Source organism: Berghia stephanieae, chromosome 3 (genome assembly GCF_034508935.2).
Source record: "Berghia stephanieae isolate SIO BIC M18660-M18661 chromosome 3, UCSD_Bste_1.3, whole genome shotgun sequence".
NCBI lineage: Eukaryota > Metazoa > Mollusca > Gastropoda > Nudibranchia > Aeolidiidae > Berghia > Berghia stephanieae.
Genome location: NC_088362.1, coordinates 16,388,438 through 16,398,672, shown reverse-complemented (window position 1 = coordinate 16,398,672; position 10,235 = coordinate 16,388,438). Strand labels below are relative to the sequence as shown.

General features: G+C 33.2%; 2 protein-coding genes across 2 annotated transcripts in view; one reads left to right on the top strand and one right to left on the bottom strand.

The window, feature by feature from the left end:
• Positions 1 to 3, bottom strand: part of LOC144967234 (uncharacterized) — a 225,885-nt gene extending 225,882 nt beyond the window's left edge. Inside the window, exon 1 of the mRNA XM_078904194.1 lies at positions 1 to 3. This exon is cut by the window's left edge and continues 85 nt beyond it. The gene's annotated coding sequence lies outside the window, so the exon portion shown is untranslated.
• Positions 4 to 281: 278 nt separating this feature from the next.
• On the top strand, positions 282 to 8,686 carry LOC144967240 (transmembrane emp24 domain-containing protein 2-like). The gene is made up of 3 exons (XM_078904204.1): positions 282 to 610; positions 4,907 to 5,105; positions 6,549 to 8,686. The coding sequence occupies exons 1-3, from the start codon at positions 428 to 430 to the stop codon at positions 6,779 to 6,781; spliced, it is 615 nt and encodes a 204-aa protein (XP_078760330.1). The 5' UTR covers positions 282 to 427; the 3' UTR covers positions 6,782 to 8,686.
• The last annotated feature ends 1,549 nt before the right edge of the window (positions 8,687 to 10,235 follow it).

Here is a 10,235-nt window from a genome sequence, read left to right as displayed (position 1 = left end):
AGAGTAGAGTCCCTTGATTCCAGGGGAAGCTACTGCGTTTTATATTTCTTAATAATGCTTTCTTTAGTTATCTTCCTTTGAAAACAATTTGATCATTGCCATTGATGACAGTCTTGTCTATGTATATTCCTTGGTTAGATTGAAGTATATGGTCATTTATCAGACTGTGTTTAAAACTAGCAGTTCTTTAGAACTAGGTGCAATCGTCGCTCACCTGTTTTTATTTTATTTTCTTTTGTTTCCTTGCAGTTTATCAATTTATATTTTTTTATTTTCTCTAGTTCCGGTCACCGGTTTTGCATGCGCAGTAGTGCAAAATCCGTACGTGGCATTGTTTTACTTTGTTGACAACGTACTTCCATCCAACTTGGCAATATTTTTTTCAATTTTATCGAAGTGATTATATACTTTCTGTGCCTTTTAAAAAATGAATATTGCTTCGACAACACTTTTCACACTACTATTTGCAATTGTAGGTCTAGCAAATAGCTACTTCATCACAATAGATGCCCATGCCGAAGAATGTTTTTTTGAGAAGGTTACGTCTGGAACCAAACTCAGTTTGATGTTCGAAGTTGCAGAGGGAGGTTTTCTGGATATTGACATCAAGGTTAGTATTGAGTACTGATCAACTTATGCTAAGACACCCATCTTGACTAGAGACAAAAGTGACTATCCCGGACATACTAGAAGTTGTCCAATCCTTTTTGAATTGAAATTTGTTTCAGGTTCATTGTCATTAGGCAGTTTAGTGAGCAGCAGCAGTGGCAGTCAAATTTTGACCCAACTCGCCCATAGGAAAGTTGCCGTTCGCGTTTTGGGGGGTGCAATTAAAGATCCATAACTTCGTTATAAAGAGGAATATCGCAGATATTTTGGTATCATTATTTTCGTCTTTCAATTTCCTTTTAAATTAAATGGTGCCAATTAAAGGAAAAATCCATTAATAATTCCAGAAGTTATATGAAGTTAAAATTTGGCAATTTTCAAATGCATTTATTTTTTTATTTACCGCGTGTGTTTTTAAAATTTAAACGCTTGTTTTTAGAGTAACATCTAAACTTTATTCATGCCAAATTTCAGGGCTCTATATCGATGCGCAGACACCTTTTAACTCTGCGCCGAAATGCCTTGTTTACATTATCTTCTCATCATGGCTGCCGGGCGATATCGATATTCATATCGATATTTTAAATTTAGTTATATATTATGTTAAATTTAGTCCATAATATTTTCAGTACTATTATTTACTATGTTTTTATTTTGAATACATACTTTCCAACTTTATTTATAGGCATTTTATAGTTTTTGTTTTAAAAGTTCGTATATTTCTTCTCTTTGTGAATTTCGATATTAATAATATCGATATTTTAAAAATACCAATTGCTTTAATTTTATTTTATTTTACTTTGCCATCAAGTCATCAAGTTTCTCTCCCATTTGTTTAGATATGTTTATCATTTGCATCCATATTTTAAATTTAAAGGCCTTAGCCTTAATAACTATTATGGTAAGAAGTTCTATTAGTTTTGACACCCCCATACATTGAGAGAGAAGGGGGGGGGGGGGGGGGGATACAATTATATTAATTGTCAGTTCAAATGATGTAATAGCAATAAACCCAAAGTGGTTCAGCAGAATTTTTTAAAGTATTAAAATCCAGAACTTTCCTTCTAATTATAATAGGGAATCTGTTTCAATTTATTTGAACTTTTTCAATCTACCATTTTATTTGATTTATATGCAATTAAATTGCCATAGGTAAAAATAAACTCATTATGTCATTACACAACATGTTTATATCTTTTCATTTAAATACTCTCAAACCCTTTTTATTCTCTATGTATTAATTAAAAGAGGGTAATTAATTGCAATTGTTTCAGTGAGATATTGGCGATAAATCCAAAAGTGATAGAGCAAATTCTTTCTTACGTCTAGCCGAGTTTTTGATTATGTAACATTTGCGTCATATTATGTAATAATGTGTTAATTTGAAATGTTTATCTTCCTCTTTATTAATGTAAATGCATTGTCCTCGATAAGACGAACATTTTGGTATACAACATATGATGAGAACTCAATATTGACTGTTTTAACAATTTTTTATTAACATCACGTGTTTTCGGTCACAACTTTGCAATGGTAATTTTGGGGTAAAAATCGGTCTGAAATTTCAGACTTTGACTGCCGTATCTACATTTCTACTCAAGATAGAAACAAAATTCAAACTGTTTTGTAATCTGTGTTGCCAGCTCTTTCATATGACATTGGTTTCAAGTGTGTGAGGTACATTTAGAATTTCTATTAAACTCCCTATTGTCATTGGCAAGTCTGTTGTCAGTATTGTCAGTCATCATTGTCATTGGATTCCTCACTTTTAAAAAACAATAGACAATTAAAATGCATGTTTTATGACTCTGGCACTTTTGAGATATGGCCATAACAATCAGGAGAAACTGATGCATCCACTTGGTGACAGTAGTGAGAAAAGAGTCATTGCGACCGGATGCAAATCCAGAGACCTGGGATCATGTCCTCCCTGCAGTCAATTGAACTTGAACATACTTTAATTTAAATTTAAATGGAAATCATTGAAAAACAGGCGCAATGTATCCCATATTGTTACCTTTAACTAAACCACCAACGACCCAAACGCACCCATCATAGTCCTAACCTGCATGAAAAGCAAATCAGATAAGTAAGCCACACATAGATACAACAATATACAATGCATCACAATATTATTATGGTGGCGTTTTTATACACCTCCGTTGGTGTACAAAAACGCATCGTTTTTATGCACCTCTGTTGGCGATGATGGTAAAGTTGTTGCTGCATACGTCCATGAGGTTTAAATAGTTTTAGATTGTAGTTTAGCACGCTGCTTAGTGATTACCGATGTACAATGATAATAAATTAAAGAATAATAACAATAATTTAAAACATCAAAAGTAAAAAGTAACATGGCACACAAATACTGATCTCAAATAAATAAATAATTTTAGAAAATTAAAATCGAAGTTTTTTAAAAACATAATAAAGCGTTTTTGAAAAAAAAAAAAAGAAAGAAAAAAAATCAAACAAAAACAAAGTAAATCAAAAAAAAAAAAAGGCAACATTGGGAATCGAACCCGGTACTTTCAAGGTTGGAGTCTGACAGCTTGTCCACTGCGCTACGGAGCCACTTGACTGTTCATCGCATTTAATAAGGTCTTTCTAAAACTAAAACATTATTTTACCTTCAATGCAACTTCTATTTTCTGGTTTTATATTTCGATTTTTTAAATTATTAATATTTTTATATAAATTTATTAACAAAAACATCCTACAGATGTCACAATATAACTTTCGCCATGTCCAAATGCAGAAACACAATATCGCTAATGAAATTGGGTGGAATGCGCATGCTTGACGGAGGTGTATAAAAACGATCCGTTAAGATACACCGTCAACGGGGGTGCATAAAAACACTACGTATTATTATTATTATTATTATTATTATTATTATTATTATTATTATTATTATTATTATTATTCTTATTATTATTATTATTATTATTATTATTATTATTATTATTATTATTATTATTATTATTATTATTATTATTAATAAATACAACCATTTGCAAGAACAGTACAGAGACATACAAACACAGCTTTGTTCCCACGAACAATAAACGACTGGCATGTCTTGCCAATGGACATAAGGAACGTTGAATGCTTGGAAGCTTTCAAAACAGTTTAAAGTAATCTGTGACTGTTCCCTGTTTTGATTGAGCTGTAACTGACTTTTGCAGTGATGGGCCTTTGAGGCCTTTTGCAAATACAAGCCATTGAAGATTGAAGAATCAAATATCGGGTCTTAAAAACTTTTTTCATAGAATACAATTTTTTTTTAAATTTTTTTTTTTAAATGAAAGAAAGAAATGACATATCTAGTGAAAAAAGGAAAAGGACAAAATGGTAGGAATAGGAGCTGTGGATTGTAAAAATATGTGTATACAAAGATGAATAATGGCTTTTAAAATGAACAAAATGCCAAATACGGAATCAGAATGTTTGGGCTCAAAATCCCTCTTCAGCCAATAACAAAAAAAGTAATATGTTTTTCCATTGTACAAAAGTGTAACAGCTTTCTAAAAGAACAAAATACCAAACATAGGATGGTTAGGGCCTAAACACTTTCTTCATCCAATAACAAATCCTGATCTTTCAACATAAAACGTCTTGTTTTGGCAATGCTCAATGCCAAGGTTTCAGTTTGTTTCAGTGACAGTTGGTAACCAATGAGAAAAGAGATCTCTGTAGGTCCTAATGAATGACAAACCTAGTGTTGCTAGCCTTAGCAGTTAAACTGGTAAAAACAATTTTTAAAAAAAAATGCTTTCAAGTGAAATATTTCAGGGAGAGGATACTAAGCTTTTTTTTAGAACAATGTTTTTATGCAATGCAATATCATTATAGTATTTTCTTAAAGTGCTACAAGGGAACCTAAGTTAACCGCAATATTTAGCATGCAGAATGAGAAGTGAATCCTGTTATTGTTATCGCTAGTTCAATTACAATATATTTTTTTCAACGGAGACTGGTGTTATTGGCTAGATACTAATTTTAAACCCAAGTACACTGGCTTCATATGCGTAAAGATTCATTTTCAAGGATTCAACTTTGTGTCATTCACTGCAGAAATCAAACCAGAGACCTACAGGTCAAAAACTTAAGACTAAGTGTGTGTTATAGCAAATGACCATAAAGCCACACAAAGATTCTGCATGGTTTTAGAATGCTGAGTTGTTTTTCCTGATGACTAGAAAATTCGAGGATGATTTCTTCATGTAAAACCTAGTAACAATTTTTAATCAGTGGATCTTGATGGTTTTTTTTTGTTTTTTTATTTATAACACAGATTCATGGTCCTGATGGCAAACTTATCCACTCTGGTGACCGAGAATCAAATGGCAAGTTTACTTTTGCAGCCCACATGGATGGCAATTACAAGTACTGCTTCAGTAATGCCATGTCCACCATGACCACCAAGAACATTGTCTTCACAATCGATATTGGGGAGAAACCTAAGGATCCCACAGGTGGTGAAGAAGGAGATGGTGAGTTAAAAATTTTGAAGTGATAAGACTTGCCATCCATCCCGATTCTCAATTTGGAATTTTAAAATAAAAGAAAGAAAAGGTTGTTTTTAATCGGTTGTGCTGTTGTTATTGGTTTATTGACACGCCAGTATGCAAGGAATTACATTCATACAGGTTTCTTCTGCAGAGTGAACTGTCTTTCCTTTGTATTTTTTGACAGTATCATAAAGTTCCCCTTGAAAAGAGTCTGCAATAGTGGTCGCCGTAAAAATACTGACTTTGGTGTGGGGACAAGGGGTGTTCCTAATTTCATTTTCCAAAGGTTGGCAAGTCTGATTTGTGTTCCAGTGTTTCTGTACAAGTAATTCCACTCATAAAATTTGTGTTCATTGAATACAAGTGAGAGATTGATCCTATATTGTTTAAAATTTTGTATCGATTAAACATATTTGAGGTAGATTAAGAAAATGAAAGCTAAAGACATTAACATTTTTAGGCAACTACCCTAGTTCTCATTTGGGACTGTTTGCTGAATTCGTTCAATTATCTTAAATTTGATCTAATGTACAGTATATGACAGGTAGCCGAGGTGAAATTCTAGAGTTTTTGTACATAGAGGTATAAGAGAATTTGTGAGTTTAAAGAGATAAGATGATAAAGTCAATTCTTTTTATTTTAATGCATTAGATTAGAATTTTAGCTTTTTGTGCTTTTGGCTTCAGAGGAAGGAATACTGATTTGATATTGTCGGTTCACATGGGGGTGATTTCATAAGTGTCCTGTATATATAGAGATGGCATACATGTGGTTTTACCTGAAAACAATTCTGTATTGTACTATACATGTTGGGTTACAAATTCCTATTTGCTTTTATGGTTCCAAGGATAGCTTCAATCTTAGTGTCATGATTACCACCACAGAATCACATTCACCTCAACCACTACCACTATATTATGATTATACCTGACGTGATCAAATATCATCATCATCATCGCCCCTACAACTACTACCACATTATCATAATTACATCCACACCGCAGCTAGCATCATATCGTCATTTCTGACATTTTAAAATTTTACACTTAAGAGATAATGCATTGTTTAAAAGCTTCTGTAAAAGTGGTTTCTTTTCTCCTTACAATTTCTAGGACATGGTGAATTGTATCCGATGGACATAACTTGATTAACCAAGGACAATAAAACCCACCCACTTTTTTTTTTTTTTTTTTTGGGTTAATTTGCATCAATAACCACATTTTTCTTTCAAAAACATTAATCAGTATTCCTGCTGACTTTATTGTAATTGAGGTGAACTGTATTTGATCCTTGAAGCACTAATATCCAAGAGTTATTGTTTTGTGTATAACAGCAGTCATATTTTTCTTTCATTTAATTTAGAGATCATTTGAGTAAGATGCATGTGGTCTTATCTACATATCTCTCATTCTCTCTGATCCATAGCTAACCAAAATAAATTGGTTGAGATGATCAACGAGCTGTCTACGTCCTTGACTGGTGTCAAACATGAACAAGAGTATATGGAAGTGAGAGAGAGAATCCACCGTTCCATCAACGACAGCACGAACTCTCGAGTTGTCTTATGGTCGTTCTTCGAAGCCTTGGTGCTTGTAGCTATGTCACTTAGTCAAGTATATTACCTCAAGAGATTTTTTGAAGTCAGGCGTGTTGTTTGAGTGTTTTGAAAGGAGGGATGATTAGTGTGTGCATGAAAGGTGTGTGTGTGTGTAAGTGCGTGTTAGAAATGGGAAATAGAAACATGATTACGGTTGATAATTTGTTTGCTGGTCTTGTTTTGAAAGTGTTGATTGTTGAATGTTGATGGATGAGCTGGCTTGAATGGGTATGATTGAAATATGAACTTAATTTTTATTATTATTTATTATACTTTTTATTTATTTATTTTTTAGTATTGTTCTTGAGTGAGCCTATGTCAATTTGTTAGTTTACAAGTGGATCTATCGAGATTATCTGATGTTTGATGAGAGCAGAATATGAATTCTAGAGTAAGATTGTGACGTGTAAATGAGGTCTGAATTTCATTTGAATACCATTTTGATTGTTTTTGTTAAAAGCAGTGCTGAATTCTGCTTTAGCTATCCGTGTCCTACATCTTCAATCTATTGATGATATGATAAAACCTTTAAGTTTCCTGTTGTTTCCATTATTTGTTGGTTTGTTTTTGTTTTTTTCTAGTTTAAAAACTAAATTATTTTTTTGTGATAAATTTTAATCTTTGATTCAAGCTGTAAAGTTTTAACCCTCTTAAAGACTTTTTAAAAGGGCCTTAGTTTACTACTTGGCATCAATGATTTTCAAGATTAATTTGATTTGTCTCTTAGACAAGGAGAAATGTGTTACTTGTGTTTAGAATTCATTAGAAAATGTGGAAAAGTTTGTTGCCATAGTACTTGCATACAGACATTGATACATTATCTCATTTTGTTGAGAATAGAATATTTATAAAGTTTGTTTTAGTCATAGTCATTTTTCCCCCCTGAGAATTACGCATTTTTGGCTTTTCCTCCTGCTTTTGAAATATCATTTAGACAAGTTTAAACATTTTATTTTTCTCTGGATGATAGTTCATTTTTAAGAAACCGATTTCATTTAATTAAACGCTGTATTCTGACATAGATTCTATGATGTATAATATTTCGTGTTATTGAGGTTGAGTATAAACATGTTTCAAGATATTTTATAAGTTATTGAATTCCATGTATGAATTGAAATAATTAATTTGTTATCAGTTTCAATAGTTTGTTCAATGACTTGATCAATGCAAATAGTTTTGGAGAAAGCCAATTCTTTAATATTTAATACATCATTGATTTATCTGAGTTCATACTGTTGCCAGATCTCATAGATATAAAATGAAATAAATGAAAAGAATTCTAACATAGCTTTATAACGACGGTCTAGATAGTCCTATTTGATCTGCCAAGATGCGTTTTTGATGAAACTTAACAGTCTACTGCCAACTATCGACCCTGGTCCTTTCCCGTCCAAAATGGTTGGACATAGAAGTAGAGAATTAGAGGTTTCTTTTGTTCCCATCATCGAGCTGTGGATATCTACACAAACCTGATAATTGACACTAAACTGTATGCAGCTATCATTAAGCTCTCCTGGTTGGACACCTGAGATAAACCTCTAGTGATGACAGTAGAATTGACTTTACTTTTGTCAAAGATGTGCAATCCAATATTTTTCAATACCATCATCATATTTTCAAAATTCCATCAAATATACTAAAAAAAAGTCTCACCATGGCACGACAACCGCAAAGTCCATTAGAGAATGATTTAACTTTGAATTTGAAGGCCGTCTCAAATTTCACTGCAACCTGTTAATTATCACAGTTAAAATAAGTGCTTATTTGATTTTTACCTTCCCTTAATTCTTTTTTTTTTTTTGGTTCTTAAGACTTTTAGTTAATCGTGACATAATGTGAATCAGTTATGAATTCTCATTTGTTATTGCTTTAGTTTTTTTTTTTTTTTTTTTTAATGAATGCGAGTGGGGCAAAGGGAGGAAATGGCATGAAATAAAAAAATATTGAAATGATGACAAGAGAAAAAGATTTTGAATTATTGAATTATAATCTTTGGACTGGGTGGGGTTCCTGACCTCCCATAGTGGGCAGGGAGGTACATACTATGTCTTCTATCCCTTTATATCTGTTTCCAACATGCTTTCTATCTTTGTCTTGGAACGAGATTACTTGTTTTGTTTTTTTTCCTTGACTCATCTCTCTGTTATGTATTATTATATTTGATATTTTGAATGTATAATGTAAGCATTTGAGTGTATTCCTCTTTGTTGGATTTTGTGCTTGCGTCTGGATGAGACTTATAGGTGATCTCAAACTAAGTACATTGTTGGTATGCTCTTGGAATCTACATCTACTGTTCCCAGTTCCCCTTTGTCTTACTGTCTCTTGGGTGCTTTAATTGTAATTTTAGAACTTTTTACTATCCCATTTTCTTCCTTTTTACTGACGCTGATATAACCCAAATGTGTTGCAAGCGCCGTAAAACCCTTAAAAACAAACAATAACCCTTCCCCCCTCCCCTCCCCAAGATGGTTCGCTTGCTTTTTCATCTACCTCAGGGGACACAGGAATCCCCATTTCTCTCTTCTCTGCTCTATATTTTTCTTTTCACTCGATAATCACAGAGCTGTATGGGGGGAGGTCATTTAATGTGTCTTCTATATTTGTTTTCCAATTTGCTTTTCATCTTTGTCTTGGAATGAGATCAATTGTATTTTTTTTCCCTTGGCTAGGACTAGGAGGGAAGCAGTAAAACATCGTTAAAGTTTTGGGGAGATGATGTTTTCCCCCCATGTAAATCATCTTTCAGTTATGTATTGTTATATATGTTGTTTTGAATATATAATGTAAGCATTTGAGTATGTTACTCTTAGTGAGATCCTGTGCTTGAGGCTGGATTGCGTGCTTTTAATATTAATAGTAAATCTAAAATGATTTTACTCTCCCATTTTCTGCCAAGTCACAAGGGTATAATCTCAGTTCTTGCAATAGATTTGTGTGAGTGAAATTATATCTTTTACGAAGCCACTGTTTCGTCCAGATGGACCTATTCCTATTTCTTTTAATTGACTCGCTTCCTTTTAAAACAAAATAAACTATCAAAGCACATAAACACTTTCTTCTTAGTGTAGATATTTTAACACACCTTTAACCAAAAGAAATCGATGAAAGTGTGAACTCGCTTCAATTCTTCGCGAAAAGAAAAAGTCTGTCAACCCTACATAACTTCAACCGCACCTCAGTCCATGTACAGGCCGATGAAATCGAAATCGATAATCAGCTATCCAACTGGGACTTCAGTGGGATTTCAGTCCAAAAGACCGATAGTGTAGGGCCCCTATAACTATAAGAGGGGAGATTCACGCAGTCGGAACAGCAAAGTACTAAGAATAAGGAGAAATGCCGCTAGACCTACCCATAGCAAGCGCCCAGCGTCCTCTGCCGTTTTATTTTTTTCGAGCTTGGTAATAGGTAGGTCTAGTGGCTCTTCTCTTTATTCTTACTATTTTGTCCGTCCCTGACATCTTTATCCGAAGGACTGCCGGGTCGTATGTGTGGGTTCACCCTTAATCTAG

Bases quoted from the DNA above. Each gene is read 5' to 3' on its own strand.
- LOC144967240 (XM_078904204.1), top strand. From the start codon at position 428: ATGAATATTGCTTCGACAACACTTTTCACACTACTATTTGCAATTGTA. The intron at 611-4,906 runs GTTAGTATTGAG...TTTATAACACAG, and splicing joins TTCTGGATATTGACATCAAG to ATTCATGGTCCTGATGGCAA. The intron at 5,106-6,548 runs GTGAGTTAAAAA...TCTGATCCATAG, and splicing joins AGGTGGTGAAGAAGGAGATG to CTAACCAAAATAAATTGGTT.